Source organism: Triturus cristatus, chromosome 6 (genome assembly GCF_964204655.1).
Source record: "Triturus cristatus chromosome 6, aTriCri1.1, whole genome shotgun sequence".
Classification (NCBI taxonomy): Eukaryota; Metazoa; Chordata; class Amphibia; order Caudata; family Salamandridae; genus Triturus; species Triturus cristatus.
The window spans coordinates 224072349-224091766 of record NC_140589.1 but is presented as its reverse complement, the minus strand read 5'-3'; the positions used below and the strand labels follow the sequence as shown (position 1 = coordinate 224091766).

General features: G+C 45.1%; 1 protein-coding gene across 1 annotated transcript in view; it reads right to left on the bottom strand.

Annotated features, from left to right (window-relative positions):
- Positions 1–19418, bottom strand: part of CD2AP (CD2 associated protein) — a 597230-nt gene that overhangs the window by 277528 nt on the left and 300284 nt on the right. Inside the window, exon 10 of the mRNA XM_085610578.1 lies at positions 18469–18567. Coding sequence (XP_085466704.1) covers positions 18469–18567 — 99 coding nt within the window. The remainder of the gene's footprint in view (positions 1–18468; positions 18568–19418) is intronic.

The following is a 19418-nucleotide window of genomic DNA, read 5'->3' as shown; positions in this document are numbered from 1 at the left end:
CACCTCTCCAAAAGGCAGCACAGCATAAGGTCATCCAAGTGATAGAAGAGGTAGCTCACTTGTCAATGGTTAATATTTAGTGTTCTTTAAAGAGGTGCATCTTTAACTCTTTCCGAAACTGGAGCAGCAGTGGGACAGATCCTAATGTATATATTGTTCAAAATCCTGGATGTATAGATAGAAAACATCTGTTGCCTTGTTTTTTCTTTTTTACACTATTAGGTCTGCAGTCATGCGGTGTCTAGGCTGTGGGTGAGGAGATAACCAGAGATGGTGAGTTTATCTGCAGGATAAGCAGTGGTGCACATCAAGGCAGCTTTGTAAATGATGTAGCTGGTCTTGATGATGGTACAGACCAGCGAGGGGAGCCAAAGGAGTTTTATTAGGATGGAAATATTGAGGTCATATTTCTTCAAGGCCTGGAGGCGTCATGCTGTGACACGTGTGATGCCCTTAAGAGGTGCCTGTGTGGTGTCTGGCAGGCCCTGGAGCATAGTGTTATCACCATCTAAATGTGAGAGTACAAGGGTTTGACCAACCAGCACTTCTGAAGTGGTTTTCTGGACTAAACATTTTCACCTTATTTAGAAGTGAGAGCTGGTACCAGTCCGTCTTTGTTGTTTTTCGCAATCTGTTCTTTTAGGGTGAAGCTGGTTTCCAGGGTGATTTCAAGTATCTTGGCATTCAGTCAAAGTTGTGTTAGAAACAATCAAGCTTAATTGAGCCAGGTTTGTACCGTTTCTTAATCTTGGCAAATAACAGGAATTCTGTCTTGATAGTATTGAGCTTCCCTTAGGCGCTGGACAACAAAGTCTGGATGTTGTGCAGGTCTTGTATGAGGCATTGGCTCTTTAAAGTGGCAGAGGCTTTCAAGTACAGTTGTGGATCATCGCTGTATTGGTCAATCTTAAGAGAATGTTACTTACCCACTAAGCATCTGTTCATGGCATGTAGAGCTGTAGAATCACATGCGTTGCATTCTCCTGCCATCTAGTGTTGGGTCAGGATGTTTGCAAGTTTTTTTGTTCGAAGAAGTCTTTTCAGTCACAAGGTAGGCGACTTTTCCTTTTGGTGAAAGTGCGCATGGGCATCGACTCCAATGTTAGATTGTTTTCCAACAGAGGGTGAGAATGGAGTTAGTATGTGTAGAATAGAGATGTCCATGCATATGAATGTGGATTAAGAACCAGGGATGTGGAATTCCTATGGCTCGTCGCCCAGGACATAATGTTTGGGGTCAAGGACAACAAGTTTTCATGTGCATTTTGTCCTTGGGATAAGTAGACCCAACCCCCTGCAACACAAACCCTTTGGCTGCTAGTTTGCAGTACCACATTATGGATCAGGGAAGAGCACTGTCTGAAGTTAAGGTAATTTTTTTGTCCCTATGTTAATGCTGTTCAAACTTGTATTTATGGTATTAATTGAAAGCCTTTATTATTGGGGTGAGCGCTCTAAGTAAATGTTGTAGGCTCTGACTGCACTGACAGTGGTTCCAGTATAAAAATGCGTACACAAGTTTTCAAAGTTTAGCAATATGAGCTATATATAATGCTCCCAGAATGCTTTCTGATTTGATGCAAATATTTGCAGAAGTTTGAAAGCAAGAATGAGGATTCTTTGCTTTCAAAATAAAATGTTGATAAAAAAATGAAAGCAGGAAAAAAACATTTCACTTAACTGTAACATTTCAGGTGCCATTTCTTTGCAGCATCATTTAGTAACATGTGTTGATGCATGCTAGTATTTCCCAAAAATATTCATAATGGTAAATCAGTGTAACCAGCTTCAATAAGATTATGGGAAACAAAAATAATCAAGCATTGGCAAAGCCAGTAGGTCTGAAATTGCTGGTCAGCTTTTTAGTTTTGTCAATGTGTGACTTGTTTTGGCATGGTTTTTGTAAAACCTTATTGTGTGGGAGGTGCCGGGCCCTCACCATTATAACAAACATTGGCACAAGCACAAATAATTTTTGGTCTCAAAAAGCACACACTGCCACACTAGTTACTGGCACTGAACAAAACTACTTTGTGTGCCGATGTGAAAGAGCAGAATGCGGTCACTAACAGTGAAGCCAGCCGATACAGAGAGAGAGACAGAATTTCAATAAACACAAACGGTCATGGTCAATGTCAGACCAAATTGGGGGCCAATTATTAAAGAAAGTCATGGTATACATGTCCTTGTATTAGGTGCAGCTTTACGGCTTCTGTGAATTCCCAAGACTTTACATAAGTAGGACAAGAAATAGTACTCCTAGAAAATATTTGTGAACTGCATTTTAGCTTAAGCAAATATATGCAGACTTGCTCATGGAAAAATCTGAGTGTTTGCAAGTTCACTTTCCCTCTAACCACTTTTTTCCCAACTCTGAAAGAAGGTTTACGTCTGCCATTGTCAGGAGTAAATTTCCAACATTTCTCAGTATGGGAAAAGATTAGAAAAGAGTTGTTGAAAACCTTTAAAACTAGCAAGGTAATAGGTTTGCACAGGCTCAAAAGGGCCTTCTAACCCTGGAACTGTTCCATAGATCTGCGGAAATGTAGCACCATAAGGGGATTGCAAGTATTCAAACACTACTATGTTATGAGCCCTGGCATAATCAGAGAGGCTATATCAGAGCTCTTATAATTTGAGATTGCTGCCATAATTTGTCGCTGCACTACATGGCACCAAAGGGACATGTGGATTTTGAACAGGACAAGTAGATTTATGAAGCAACCTGCCCCATGGACAAGTAGATATTTTACTAAATTCCACACCCCTGATAACTAAAACAACTACAGGAGACCTGGGAGGTGGGTGGGCGCATGTGAATCTACAGCTCTACATGCCAAGAACAGATGCTTAGCCAGTAAGCAACATTATACGTTCAAGGCATGTGAGAGGTTGAGGAAATAACACAGGTAACTCAACTGATTGATTGTTATGAAAAGCAGTAACTACTTTAGGGAGAACCACTCTTTGTGAAGTTGAAAGAAAGGCTCTTGTATAGTTAATGCCTGAAGTTCACCAACTCTCCTTAGTGAGGTTATCGCTATGAGGAAAGCAACTTTCCATGATAGGAATTGTAACTGACATTTGTGCATTGGTTCACCCTTTAGCCTTATAAGGACTATGTTCAAGTTACACTCTGGAGCAGGAGGAATTCATGGTGGTATAATCCTTTTCATCCTTCCATAAAGACTTTAATCACTGGTACTCTGAATAGAGATAAGTGTTGTCAATTTTGCAAGTATTCAGCTACCGCTGCTAGATGTAAACAAATGGATGTGTAAGCTAACCTACATTGCTGTAAATGCAACAGATAACAAATGATGTCAAGTGGATTGATATTGTTGTTGTTGCAATAGACAACAAACCATTTCCATTTTGCTGCATAACATGCTCTAGTAGTAGGCGTTCTAGCCCCTTTGAGAATATTCATACAGTCTGGTGGTAATTGTAAATAACCAAACTCTGACTTCAGGAGCCAAATCGCTAGTTGGGATTTGGATGTCTGATTTCTCCATGGCTCTGAGTGAGGAGACAGGGTATGAGATGTAGCTTTTGATGTGGAATCACCGAGTTTTCTAACAGGTTGGTGAACCAAGGTTGATGATCCCATGTGGGGGCTACTACGATCAGTGTGAGGGGGGTTTGTCTGAGATTCTGAACCAGTAATGGACTTAATGGGAGAGGTGGAAAAGCGTAAGCAAATATCCCTGACTAATTCATCCATAGACCATTGCCTTTGGATGCTCTGTACGGGAACCTGGATGCGAAGTTTGGGCATTTTGCGCTGTGTACTGTGGCAAACAGATCTATCTGTGGAAATCCCCATTTTTGAAAGTAGGGAAGAAGAACTTGGGTATGAAGTTCCCACTCGTGTACTGACTGTGTCTGCATAGCAGGTCTACAATCTGATTGTCTACTCCTGGAAGGTGTTCTGCTAGGACATAGATTTTGTGGTCAATCACACCCAATTCCAAATGCTTTATGCAAGGCACAACAGGTGGAGTGTGTGTGTGTCCCTCCCTGTTTCTGTAGGTAGTACATTGCTGTCATGTTGTCCATGCGAAATAAGACAGTCTTGCCTACAAGTTGGGTGAGAAAAGCTTTGAGTGCTAGGAACACTGCTAGAAGTTGCAGGTAGTTGAAGTTCTGGGAGACGTTTGCGATTGTCGGACGACAGCCCCTGTACTGTGTAATGTGGAAGATGGGCACCACAACCTGTTAACGATGCATCTGCTGTCAGTATAGCATGTGGAATCGGGTCTGTGAAAGGCCACCCTTTTACTAAGTTTTGAGGGTTCCACCACTGCAGAGAGCGATGTGTGCGGCTGTCCACCAACACTAAATCGGTTAATAGACCCTGTGATTGATCCCACTGATGCTCTAGACATTCTTGCAGTGGACGCATGTGAAGAGTTGCATGAGGTACATTGCAATGCAGGATGCGATCATTCCCAGCAGTTGCATGAACACTCTGGCTGGTAATGATTGATTGGGTTGAAATTTGAATATGCTACTTACCAGTATGCATCTGTTCTTGGCATGTAGGGCTGCTGACATTCATATCTGTGCATAGATCGCTGCCTAGTGTTGGGTCCGGATGTTTGCACGTTGTTGTCCTGGAAGAGTCTTCGAAGTATCCTGAGATAGGTGACTCCTCCCCTGGACTACAGTGCGCATGGGCATCCTCTCCATCCTCAGATTGTTTTTCGCCATTGTGGCAGTGATGGAGTAGATACAGAAAGTGATGACCATGCTATACAGTAATTCTGAGAGCTGCAGCTGCTACAGGCGCCGGGGAGGAGGGTGGGCGATATGAATGTCAGCAGCCCTACATGCCAAGAACAGATGCATACTGGTAAGTAGCATATTCAGTTCGAGGCATGTGGGCTGCTGAATTCATATCTGTGCATAGAATACATAGCAGTACCTCCGATTAGCGGCGGCTACCAGTGCCAGCTGCAGCGGTCTGAAAAAGAGTTTTGAGAACAGCCTGTCCTACAGCTGCCTGCTGTTTTGAGTGTACATCTACACAGTAGTGTTTGGTAAATGTATGTATAGTGGACCATGTGGCTGCTTTACATATTTCCTGTAAAGGAATGTTTCCCAGGAAAGCCATGGACGCCCCTAACTTACGTGTTGAGTGGGCTCGTGGGGGAATCGTTAATGTGCGTTTAGCCTTTTGATAGCAAATTTGAATACATTTAACGATCCATCTGGCTATACCTGCTTTGGAAATGGCGTTGCCCTTGTGCTGTGGAGAAAAGGCAACGAAAAGTTGTTTTGTCTTCCTAAAGACCTTAGTTCTGTCTATATAGTACATGAGGGCTCTCTTTACATCTAGTGTATGGAGCATTCTCTCTGCTACATTCTGTGGATTTTGAAAGAAAACAGGCAGTTCAATAGTTTGATTCATGTGGAACTGCGATATTACTTTGGGCATGAATTTGGGGTTGGTACGTAGTACGACCCTGTTTGCGTGAACCTGTATGAATGGCTCTTGAATGGTTAGTGCCTGGAGTTCACTAACTCTTCTCAACGAAGTGATTGCCACTAGGAAAGCTACTTTCCAGGTGAGGAATTGAATCTCACATGAGTGGAGAGGTTCGAAGGGTGGACCCATCAGTCGGGTGAGGACCAAGTTGAGGTTTCACACCGGTGCTGGTGGGTGTCTTGGGGGAATTACTCGTTTAAGTCCCTCCAAGAAAGCTTTGATGGCAGGCACTCTGAATAAAGAGAGGTGCTGCCTGTTCTGGAGATAGGCTGCTATTGCGGTCAAGTGGACACGTATTGAGGTGTATGCCAGATTGCATCGGTATAGGTGTAAGAGGTAACAGATTATATTTTGAATGGATGCGTCTAGCGGGTTAATGTCATTGTTGTTGCAATAAATGACAAACCTCTTCCATTTAGCTGCATAGCAAGCCCTGGTAGTGGGTCTCCTGGCCTCCTTAATGATCTCCATACAGTCAGGTGGCAGGTTTAGGTAGCCAAACTCTAGGATTTCAGGAGCCAGATTGCCAGGTTCAGCTGTTGCGGATCTGGGTGCTGAATTTCTCCATGGTTCTGCGTCAAAAGCGCGGGTTTGATCCGCAGCCTTTGATGCGGCACCACGGAAAGTTCCAGAAAGGTTGTGTACCATGGCTGGCGTGCCCATGTTGGAGCAACCAGGATGAGTGTCAGTGAGTGCTGTCGCAGTTTGCGTGCCACCAGCGGTATCAATGGCGCTGGGGGAAAAGCGTACGCAAATCTGCCGGACCAGTTCATCCATATCGCATTGCCCTGCGACTGTCGATGTGGGAACCTGGCGGCAAAGCTTTGGCATTTTGCGTTTTCGCTTGTCGCGAATAGGTCTATCTCTGGATGACCCCACTGCTGGAAGTACGGTTGGAGTACTGATGGGTGTAACTCCCACTCGTGCATTTGGTGGCTGTGTCTGCTGAGCAGATCCGCCATCTGGTTGTCCTTGCCTGGGAGGTGTTCCGCCATGAGGAATATGTTCCTCTGAATGGCCCACTTCCACATGCTCTGAGCCAGATGAGACAACTGGAGAGTGTGTTCCTCCCTGCTTCTGTATGTAGTACATGGCAGTCATGTTGTCCGTCCGGATCAACACGACCTTATTGCACAGATGTACTTTGAATGCCTTCATGGCTAGGAAGATTGCCAACAGTTCCAGAAGGTTGATGTGCATCTTCTTTTGTTGTGTTGTCCAAAGTCCCTGCACTGTGTAATTGAGTACATGAGCTCCCCATCCCTGGAGAGACGCGTCCGCTGTCAGTATTATTTGGGGAACAGGCTCTTGGAACGGTCGGCACTTGCAAAGGTTTTGTGGATTCCACCAATGCAGAGAGTTGAATGCCCGACCGCTCACCAACACTAGGTCTTTCAACTATCCTTGAGCCTGATTCCACTGACGTGCTAAGCACTCCTGAAGTGGGCGCATATGTAGTCTCGTGTGTGGACTATGAAAATGCAGGAGGCCATCATGCCCATCAACTGCATGAACACTCGCGCATGAAGGGAGTGTTGGGGTTTGAACTTGGAAATCAGCATTTGCATGCTGCTGATCCTCACTAAATTTGGCTGAGCTGTGGCTGCCAGAGTGTTTATGGTCGCACCTAGGTACTGTTGTACGTGTGCGGGTTGGAGATGTGATTTTGGGTAATTTAGTGAGAATCCCAGACTGTGAAGGAGCTGAATGGTGCGGGACATGTGGCTGGCACATTGCTGGGCTGACTTTGCCTGAACAAGCCAGTCGTCGAGGTAAGGGTAGATGTGAATGTGTTGCCTCCGTAGATGTGCAGCCACGGTAGCTAGGCACTTTGTGAAAACTCTGGGTGCTGTTGTTACTCCGAAGGGGAGGACTTTGAATTGATAGTGCTGACCCTGAATGGTGAACCGGAGATATTTTCTGTGTGACGGGTGTATGGGTATGTGGAAATACGCATCTTTGAGGTCCAGCGTGGCTAGGAAATCTCCCTGTCTGAGGAGTGGGAGAACCTGCTGCAGGGTGAGCATGTGAAAATGCTCTGAGAGAATGTAGTGGTTGAGGGGTCTCAGGTCTAGAATAGGTCTGAGTGACCCGTCCTTTTTTGGTATTAAGAAGTACAGAGAGTACACCCCTGTTCCCTGCTGGTGTACGGGCACGACCTCTATTGCGCCTTTTTGCAGCATACTTAGCACCTCCTGCTGTAATAACGCTAAGTGCTCTGAGGACATAGGACGGTGGCTTGGCGGTATGGTGGGTGGAGTGGCGGTTAGTTCGAGACAGTAACCGTGTTGGATAACATCTTTGACCCACCTGTCTGTGGTGATGGAATTCCACGTGGACAGGAACCGCTGGAGTCTCCCCCCGACAGGAGTTATGTGGTCGGGGGGAAGGGAGAGGGCGTCACTGTTTGTTCTTGGGGGAGGACCTGGTATTGCCGTAACCACGTCCTCTGCCCTTGGTGCTGGAGCCACGATATCCACCTCGGGTGTTTTTATCGTAGGAACCCTGTGTGCCCCCTTTATTGTAGGTTTGTTGTGCTCCCTGTCCTCTACCTGCACCTCTATTTCCGGGGCGACGAAAGGAGCCACTACGAAAAGTCTGCGTTTGCAGAGCCCCCATTGACTTCGCAGTGTCCGTGTCTTTTTTTATCTTTTCTAAGGTGGTGTCAACCTCCGGTCCAAATAAGTAGTCGGGGTTGACCGGCTGATTGAGGATGTTATTTTGGACTTCAGGTTTGAATCCGGAGATTCGTAACCAGGCGTGTCGTCGTAGCATGACGCTAGTGTTTATTGCCCTTGCAGCTGTGTCTGCGGCATCCAGTGCACACTTGATGGATGCGTTTGTGAGCAGTTGTCCCTCCCTGATGAGGAGCTCCGCTGCCTCTTTGTACTCCTCTGGCAGGTGTTGGAGTAGGGTCTCTAATGTGTCATAGTGTGAATGGTCGTAGCGAGCTAGGAGGGCCTGTGTATTGGCGATGCGCCATATGTTAGCTGCCTGGGCTGCAATCCGTTTGCCGGAGGTTTCTAGAACCTTGGACTCTTTGTCCGGGGGAGGAGCATCACCAGTTGTCTGCGAGTGTGCTAGTTTGCGAGCATTGGCAACTACAATGGAGTCCAGAGGCAACTGGCTCCTAATGTACGTGGGGTCCCCAGGTGCGGGTTTGTATTTTTTCTCGATCCTGGGGTTTATGACCCGTGCCCTGGTGGTTTCTTTGAAAATGTCCTTTGCTGGCTTTAGGACACCCTTTAACATGGGCAGAGTTTTAACAGTCCTCTCTGAGGATGCGAAAGTGTCCACCAAGAAATCATCCTCGATAGTGTCTGAGTGGAGTTGCACTCCATGATTGGCTGCGGCACGTTCAATGAGGGCGTTGAATGCAGCAGTGTCCTCTGTGGGGGACGTTTTTGCGCCATAAAGTTGCGTGTCCTGTGTATCCAGGGCGGCACCAGGCTCTACGGGGTCATCCCAGACCTGATCAGGGTCTTGCTGGCCCTCAGGGTCCATGTCTTCGGGGTAGATGGTGTCGTCACCCATGTAGTCCTCCACTGCAGCCGTGTCGGAGTGCGTTGGAGAGAATGATGGATCTGTGTAAGAGGTGTGGATGCGTTCATAAAGAGCTGGTTCCGATTCCGCTGGCATTTTTTGTTTTAGCGGGATCCTATAAGAGTCCAAAGCGTGCCCTGAAGTGATCTTCCGCTTTTGGAGCATAAGCCTGCCGGTATCGGCGTCGATGAAGTGGGACGGCGATGTCCCAGTAGTCGAGTGTTCGGTAGATGGTGACCTTGTCTGTGTGACGCGGGTTCCGATTTCGAACATTTTCGGCGCCGTGGATGGCGGCAGACCAAAGGTGATGCTGGCCGGTGCCGAAGGTGGCTTCTGTGCCCGTTTCGGTTCGGAGCCCGACGAGGTCTGGAGGGCTGCCTTTTCCCTGATGCGTTTCAAGGACGCCGCCACTTGTTGCACCTGGAACGCTAATGGTTCTTTGGCGCCGATAGGTTCCGTATCGGCAGGTGTGGACTTCTTCGAAGTCACCGGGTCATCGAGCCGAGGAGGGGTAAGAGTCGACGACGGCGTCGATGAATGTACCTTAGTCGCTGCCTTCGAGGTGGATAGCGATGCAGTGGCCATTTTCACCTTGATGGCTGGTGCCGATTTTTTCGGTGCCGGGGGCCTCGGTGCTTTGACGGTACCGATAGATTTCCGTTTTGGGTCGGCGCCGACATCGGCTGCAGCGAGTTCGGCACCGAAGTCCCGTTTGGTGCGGTCGGAGCCGACGGGTTTGTCTGGCGTCGAAGGTGTGGTGGTCCTTGAGCCGACCAGTGTCAGTTTCACTTTCGGTTTCTGTTGAACCGGTGCGATGAGTGGTTTCGGTTTCGTGGCAGGGAAACCAGTCTTTTTAGGTGATAATGGCTCTTGCTGAATGTCCGTGGTCGGGCCAGAGGGCGGGGCAGAGGAACTGCGGGATTGGTCTTGGGTAAGGCCCGAAGGCGAACCCTCGACCGGAGCCGTCGACTGACCCATTGGGATATCCTCCATTTGGACGGGTAGGCCTTGCTCCTCACCGGAGCTACCTTCTTCGGCCCCTAAGGCCTCATCGTAGTCTCCTACCTCATCGTCGGCTTCTTCCCTGTGAAAAAGATCTTCTTCGACATCTTCCGATCGGGAACCGTGTTCGGAAGTGGGGCTGGAGGGTGTATTTTCCACGCTTTCGACAACTTCGTCCTCGGTGCTGAAGATGTTGGCCGGGGCCGGTGCCGCTTGCTGCGCTTCCAGTCGCGCGGCTCGTCGATTCCGTAGAGTCTTCTTGGATCGGAAGCGGGCACAGGCCATGCATTTCGATTCGTCATGATCCGGTGAGAGGCATTTGTTACACACCAGGTGGACGTCGATATGGGGGTATTTGGCGTGGCAAACAGGACACCGCTTGAATGGGGTCCTCGATTTCATCGTCGAAGTTCGGTCGATGGTCGGATTGAATGGATCCGAAAAGTTGTTAAAATCGCGAAACTAGTCTGTAAACTGTCGATACCGATCGGAAACAGTACCGTCGAAAACTAAAGGCCTTTTGGCCTAAAACTAGATTTTCCTAACTTGAGTCAAGATAAGCACATCCGAACCCAATGGCGGAAAAAAACAATCTGAGGATGGAGAGGATGCCCATGCGCACTGTAGTCCAGGGGAGGAGTCACCTATCTCAGGATACTTCGAAGACTCTTCCAGGACAACAACGTGCAAACATCCGGACCCAACACTAGGCGGCGATCCATGCACAGATATGAAATCAGCAGCCCACATGCCTCGAACATAATATTGTGGCCTGAATATTGTGAATCCTGCCTACATAGGGAGAGGCTAGAGCTTTGAGTGTGTTGAGGGAAGCTCCCAAATAAGATTGCACTTGTGCTGGACTTTGTGCATTTATTGTGAAACCCAACTGATTAAGTAGGTGTACTGTTGTCTGATTGTGTAGTATACAGTTCTGGTAAATGCCCGCTTTGATAAGCCAGTCGTCCAGGTAAGGGAAGGCATGTATACACTGTCTTCTAAGATGAGCGGCTACTACTGCAAGACATTTGGTGAACACTGTGGGGGCTGTGGTGACGCCAAATGGAAGTACCTTGAACTGGTAACGTTTGCCTGCAATCACAAACCTGAGGTATTTGGGATGAGTGGAATGAATTGGAATATGAAAGTTGGCGTCTTTTAGATCTAGAGTAGACAAAGTCACCCTGCTGCAAGCGAGAAAGTACTTGTTGAAGAGTAACCATGTGAAAGTGCTCTGACAATATGTATTTGTTTAACTCCCTGAGATCTAGAATAGGTCTCAAAGAGCCATCCTTTTTGGGAATCAGAAAGTAAAGGGAATAAATCCCTGACCCTTGGTACTGAAGTGGGACTTGTTCTAAAGCTCCTTTGAGTAATAAAGATTGCACTTCTTGTAGAAGCAAAAGCTGGTGGTCTGGTGACATTTTGTGAGATCAAGGAGGAATGTTTGGAGGATTGTTGATAAGCTCCAGGCAATCACCATGTTGGATAATTCCAAGCATCCATGTGTCAGTTGTTATTGATTGCCAAATGGGGAGAAAGTCTTGAAGTATTCCCACGACAGGTGTGGAATAGTCAGAGGGAAGGGTTGGGAAGTAACTGTTTACTTGAGGGAGGGGAAGTGCAAGGTGTGGTGTTTTTACCTCTGCCCCGCGATTATTTCCCCTCTAACCTCCTCTGAAAAAACCTCTTGTAAAAGATGATTGGGAATTTCCTTTGTAGGAGGAATTGTTATGGTCAGTGCCTGTGAACTTGGACCTTCCCCTATAAAATGTGTGCAGAAAGGAACATTTGAGGGACATTGAAACGCTCCCATTGATTTTGCTACATCGGTGTCCTTTTTCATTTTGAGCGCTAGATCGACTTCAGGGCCAAAAAGTTCTTTTTTATCAAAAGGTATATTCAGGATGGATTGTTGGACTTCAGGTTTGAAACCGAATATCTGTAACCATGCAATTCTTCGTAGTAAGATGCTAGTATTTACCTCTCTAGCTGCGTTGTCAGCTGCATCTAGAGTGCATCTGATAGAAGAATTAGAAATGAGTTAGCCTTCTTGGACTAAATCCTGAGCCTTTGCCATATGCTCCTGTGGGAGAAACTGAAGTAATTGTTCCATTTTATCCCAGTGGGCTCTATCGTATCTTGCTAGTAAGCCCTGCATATTAGCAATACGCCATTGTTTAGCTGCTTGCGCAGCCACACGTTTGCCCGAAGCATCGATAAGCTTAGATTCTTTATCTGGGGAGGGGCATCCCCAGAGGCTTGAGAGTTAGCTCTCTTTCCATTATTTGAAACCACTATTAACTGACCCTTAATAAAAATAGGATCTGTAGGGGAAGATTCATACTTTTTATCTACTCTAGGAGAAAGGATTCTGGCGTGGACAGGATCTTTAAAAATATCGTCTGTGTGCGCCTTAACATACCATTGAGCATAGTCCGTGTCTGACTAGATTTATGTGATCCTAGAGTGTCAAAGAGAAAATCTATCTCTAAAGACTCTTTATGTAGTTCCACCTCATGGTATTCTGCTGCTCTAGCAATAAGCTGTTAGTATGACTGATTATCATCAGGTGGAGATGGCCTGGCAGGATAAAGATCTGGGTCTGTATCCTGTAGAGGATCAGTGGTTTAGTCCAACCAAGGATCTGGTAATTGTGCATAATCGTCACCTGCGTCAAATTGAGGTGGAGGAGACTGACTAGGTGTAATATATAATGGATCAAGCTGTGGTGGAGAGGGAGGAGGAGGAGATGGAAGTGTATGGAAAGGACTAGTGCCAACACTTTACTTCAAAGGATTTTTGCATGGACTGTCATCAGAAAGCTTGTGCTTAGATGGTGGTTAAGCATGGATATGCCCTATGTCAGGGTGAATATACAGTTTTTTCTGATTCAGATCCAAAAGGTACAGTGTCTATGTTTGCATCCGGTTGTGTTGTAGGCAAGTCTTTGCTTTTCGGCACCGAAGCTTTCGGAGCAGAGCGCGGAATTTCCATTCGGTGCCGAGGGTTTCGACTCCGAGGGTTGTTTCTTGGGATTCAGTTCCAAAGGTTTCGGTTCAGAACCCATCTTGGAATTAGTGCTTGAAGGTTTTGGCTCGGAAGTGGGCTTTGGCCGACTTGGTCCAAAGCCAGAAGGCTTTTCTGAGTGTTTCGGTGCAGAGTGATGAGGCGGAGCGTGAGAAACCTCTTCTCGGTGACGACCTTGGCCATGAGGAGGAGTTGGTGCCGAAGCCTTAGATTTTTTTGGAATGGTGGTGGGGGAGAGGGGTGGGGTGGGTGGGGGGGGAGGGGTCTTCGGTCATCACATCCCCTTTTCGCTGTGGCACATCATCGTCCTCGAGGTCAATCTAAGTCTGATCCGGAATCAGAAACAGCTGAAGCCAGCTCTTCCTCAGCCGCTGATTACCTCTTCTTGTTCAGAATTTTTTGCCTAAGAGGCCCTGTGTGACATCCAACCACTGCATTTCTTGACGTCATGTCAGATGATCAAGGAGAGTTTCCTTTGATAGGAACGCGTCGCAGTCTTGCTTTTTGTGCTTGGGGGAAAAGCACAAATTACACACCGGATGAGAGTCCGTACGCCAATGTTTTGCGTTGCAGAGAATTTACATGGAGTCCCTTCCATCGACGAGGAGCCGAACTACACGGCTGGGCCGGAAGGCCGATCGCAGATCATCCGGTCGAAATGTCTTAGTCTTGAAATTCTAATCGAACCGTGGAATGGAAGAGTGTTCGAAAACAATACCGTTGAGGTAGAGAGAAGTATGCACTGAGATGGAACTCGAGGATAGATTCAAAAACGGAGCGTAGCAATACCGGTCTGAACCCAATGGCGGGAAAAACAACCTAACAATGGAGTCGATGCCCATGCGCACTATCACCGAAAGGAGGAGTCACCTACCTCATGACTGGAAAGACGCCTTCTGAAAAAAAAAACTTGCAAACATTCAGACTCAACATTAGATGGCAGGCGTATGCAACGCATGTGATCTACAGCTCACATGCCTCGAACACGCGGTTACCTGCCATTAGAGCACCAAGGCCCTCCATTTAGTGGCAGAACACGACACGGTATTCCTAAAATGTGCAGGCTTTAGGACAAAATTAATCTGTGAGGCACAGTATGCAGCGGTCATGAGGATCCAATTGTTCCTCTTTCTTGACACATGGGAGGTCCTTCACAAAAAAATGAAGGCATTTTGACAGGAAATCTAGAATCCAGTCAGACAAAGAGTGGAAAGACACTCTTAATCCTTGGAGACGACGAGTAAGTTCTTTGGAAAACTTTCCACTAGGAAAAAATCCAAAATAGGCAGAACTTGGTGCTCCAGGGTCCAGATACCAGGAGCAGGAGCAGGAAATAAAACGGCCATGTCACATGTTGGGTATGGTGGAACATGAAGTGTTAGACCCTTAATGGCACATTACCAATTTTTGCTCTCATGTAGATTACATCCTTTTTTCTAACAATGACATTCATTTTCTTTCTCTTAGTTTTCAAAAAATGTGAAAGATCTTTCTGGTCACATTTTGCTAACTTCGTGACTGTTTAGTTTAACTGCACCTTTTTTAATAATGAAAAATGTATGTTTTCTGGCAATTTGTAGCCTATTGAGAGACTCCAGAGAGTGCTGTATTTTAAGCGTACCGTCGTACTGAACAGCTTTGCAGGTGGTCATTTTTTTACATGTGTATTTTGTAAAGGGACCTAGAATCCCAAACGGGTAGGTTAATCAGTGCTTATGACTACTGATGGGGATTGTTCGAAAAAAAGGATTAAGTTTCCAACTCTTAACAACGCATAGATAGCTAAAACGGTTCAAGGCAGAGGTTTTCTTGCTTGGTTTGTTTTGACTACACAAGAAGCCAACATGATACGGATCCTTTCAGAGGCCAACTGCAGTAAGCTCACCACAACAATAAAGACTAGTGAAAGAGCATTAGGAAAAAACTCAAGCCTTTACCTGTGTTCAGGAAAAACTGACTCCACCTGTCGGCAGACCTCCGCTGATGATCTCACCTCCCACTACAACACAAAAAAGGCAGCGCTTCTTGACACAATTGCCCCTTCAGAAACGCAGAGAATCAAGAAGTATCCTTCCAGATCCTGGTCTAACAAAGATCTTATCAAAAAGACATGACAACTTAGACTAGCTGAAAGATCCTGGCGACAAGAACTCTTGCTAAACCACATTTCGCTCCTCCGAGCTGAACAACTAAAATACAAAAAACACATCTTCAGAGAAAGATCATCCTTCTTCCGAGCCAAACTTGACCACTCTAGTAACAGACCTAAAGACCTCTCCAGCATCAATCAGCAAACTTCCTTCATCCCACCTCACTCAATTACTGGCTCCGCTAAGGGACTTGAAGAGTTTGCCACATTCTTCTCTGAAAAAATAACACACATCAAACTCGCTGGACCCCTTGCCCCTCTCCCCACCAACCCTCTAACAAAGAGGGTGCATCCAATGCAACAACACCAACTACTGAACTCAGTCCCTCAGCAATCCAGAACAAGAGGAAGCCTGAACGGAATTCTTCTTGAAAAGAAGTCCTCAGAATACTTGCTTTCTTGAAGCCAACTTTGCACCTCTCCGACCCCCTTACTTCTGCACTTGTCACAAATCTCAAACACATCATCTCTCCTGCATGAGCTAAAATTATGAACTGTTCATTATCCAGTGGCTCCACGCCAGCCTCCCTCAAACTTGGCCAAGTCACCACCGCATCAAAAAGTCAGATACTGACCAGAATTAACTTAAAAATTACAGACCTATAACCAGGCTCCTAATCTTTGCCAAAACTAATGAAAAATGTGTGCAACAATCACAGTGAACAATACAACCTGCACAACATCTTTCAATCTGGGTGCAGGAAAAGCTACAGTAGAGAGACTGCATTACTGAACATCACCGGCGACCTACAAAGATCTCTGGATGATGGCAGGCCTGCCTCCTAGTCTTCCTGGACCTTTCAGCGGCATACAATTACCCATGAAATTCTCCTAAACAATCTCTCACAGGGCATCAATGGTACAGTCCTTCAGTGGTTTGCTTCTTTCCTGAACCCACGCTCTCAGCTAATTAATCTAAAAAGCAACGCCAACCTCACAAGGTGTTCCCCAATGGGTCAATCCTATCACCTGCCGTATTCAACCTCTATATAGAACCCCTTACAAAGATTCTGAAACAAGCCAGAACTGTCTATGATCTTTATGCAGATGAACTCTCCAGATGAACTCTACATTAAAAATCTCATCAGCTAATGACATCCAGCACTTAAACAGTATTCCATCCATAGTACAATCCTGGCTGTCCAGTAAACCACCTTAAGCTCAACCCAAACAAAACTCCTCTTCATCCAACCAAATGAAAAGTCATAACCTGTCGATATCTGGCTTGACAACCTCACTACAAACTATCCGTCTCAAACTCTGTTGGATATCTAGGGATCACACTGAACATAAAAGAGCATATTAATGACTCAGCTAAAAGTGCCTTCTACACCCAGAAGCACCTTTAAAAAAAATAAACTAAAAAAATAAAAAAAAATAAAAAATCTTTTATTCCCCTCAAAGACCTAAAGACCATGGTGCAATCCTTAGTCCTCTCTAAGCTGGACTACGATACTACAATGATCACAGGCTCTCCTAAATCACACCTCATTCCTTTGAAAGCTATACTCAACTCGGCAGCCAAACTACTCTCCGGGGAGAGTTGCTTTGACCACATCACTGTCACACTCGACAGACACAACTGGCTACTAATCGAGACAAGATTATATTCAAAACTGCCGGCATAACCCACGAAGCTCTCTACACTGAAAAACAAATCTACCTCACTACCAACCTAAAAAATGCCGGCCAAAAGGGACCCCTTTAAAGCTCTAACAATCTACTTTCGATTCAGCCCAAGCTTAAGAAAGAAAAACACGCAAATGTTCCTTCTCTGGGACTACTCGGAGAATCTGGAATTCACTACCGCCGGATTTATGTGACAATCAGTCCTTCACTTTAGAAAAAAACAAATTATTTCTTCTCAACAAATACCTAAAGCCTCCTCCTTAACTACCTTGCCTGACGCTCCTACCGCACACCCTCCAAAGTGCCTGACCACCACTAATTCAGGTAAAAACTAAGCCTCCACATCCTCTACTCCAGAAACACTCCACCAAATTTACTTCCAAATTAGGTCGTTCATATACCCTACTGTCCTCTTCTTTTAGACATTGCCACTATGCAATTTTTATTTACTCCTATGCACCTCATGTAATTCCTGCTGTGCTACCATAACTACCTCCCAACTAGATTGTCCACATATCCTACGGTCTATTGTATTTTTCTTTCATATGTTGTCACTACATATTTTGTATTTATTTATGTTCTCCACATGTACCTCATGTAATTGGTGCTGTGCTACCTCAGCAAAGCGCTCCGATTCCCTGAAGTCAAGTTCACGCTTTACAGAATTCGATAAATAAAATAAGATAAGGTCATGCATAGAGTAAAGGTAAGGTTTGGGGTTGAAAATCACTACCCCACTGTTAATCTCAAAATTGAGGACACTCTTCTTCCCTACAATTTGATACACTTGTTTATTAACGCCGCCGTGCCCCCGGGTTGACGGCACAGGGCTGTGTTATTTGGCTACACATACAATGTCACCTCCGCGGCCGGCCCCTTGGGTTGTAGGCTGTCAGCTGTGTACTGTGTATCTCTCAATAAAGGTCTAATTTAAAAAAAAAAAAAATTGAGGACACTGTTTGCACCATGACTTTTCCTCTCATGCAAAGTGCAACCGCTAAAGGCAAAACAAAGTATTTATTTAAAGCACAAAGAGCATTAACAAAAATTTGACATGTTCTCTGAATGAAGACGTGACCATGCAATTAAAAATATATGCACTAATGTCAACCGTATATTAAAGATGAGCAATCACCATACAAATTTGTAGTTGGAAAGAGATCTGTTACAATCCCTAATCAATATTTACAGGGGAAATACACTTCCAAAATAGAAGTTCGGTGTTCCTTACTGTTACTGTTTTAACTGTGCCAGATGTACCAATAACAATCTCAGGTTAATCATTTTGTGACCAGTTTTTCTTTAGCTCAAATTTCCAACCTACTTTCAACACGAAATTACATCACAGGTATTCAGAAGTGCAATATTAAAATATACTGCAGCAAAAAAAAAAGAAAAAAATCTGTTTTCAAATGTTTTAGGCCACCAACATGATAACTTGATCGTTTACAAAGCACCTGTGCTGATTTAACGGGTATGAAGTCTATCAACTGTTCTCCCATGAGGAAATTTTTTCAGGGGATGACGTTCACAAAATGAAGAAATGCAAAAGCAAAATAAATGTAATGAACCAGTGGCATAAAACAGACTAGCATAATGCTCCATAATAACAATACCGACTTACATCTTTTTCTGCATCTTGTATTATAGCAGCAAAGTTGTCTGGAAAGACTCCCTCTTTACCATTCAGCTCTCCTTTCCACCATCCTACATCACCGGTGTCCTGGTTAAAAAGGGTAACAAGTAAAGTGCTGCTTAACTTTATTTTCATCAAAAACTTTTAATAAAGGCTGAGTACAAGTCAGGAACAAATAAGCATTGTTAAATTAGAACACCATGCATCTCTATCCAGTCACACAGCAGAGCACTGTTTAATACAATTCATCAGTAAGTCATTTGGAGCTGTGTTGCTACTCTTCCACTCCAAAATCAGGCTTTTGAAATGCATCTTAAAAGCGGGAGACTAGAGACAGCAAACAATAGGCTTCACTCCTACAGATGTCGAAGTGGCAGGTAAACATGAGAATCGCCATGATCAGAAAGCAGATTTGGGCTTGAATGATGAACTTTCCTAATCAAATACTGGTGAACATCTACTAGTAACACTATGAATAGGGTAAATGAGTCCAAGGTTTTACAAGCAGTGGTTGTACCACACAGAACAGTAAACTTTATCATAGTAAATGGCGCTTGTGTCTCAGACCGGTATCTCACGTAATTCTAGCTGGGTTTTTTCATGATTTTTTTCATATGCCTAGGAGAACATACTATTTATTTATTGTCAAGAGACTAGGACATTTGAGCTTATTTCTTCTGTAGACTATATTATGATTTTAAGCACAGCAGTGTATGGCCCGGTAGAGGTAGATCAGAACACCAGGCAATTAACACCTTTCATAAACATTACGTATGCCTTATTAGGATTTATACATTTTGAATCTATTCTTAATTGCAACCCAGTTTATAGAAATCGAATCTAAGATGCATGTTGCATATAAAGTGGTGTTTGCCAACAGCTACTTCTACCCAGGGGTGATAAAATGAAAATAAAAAATGGTTTCCGTAAATTAATCT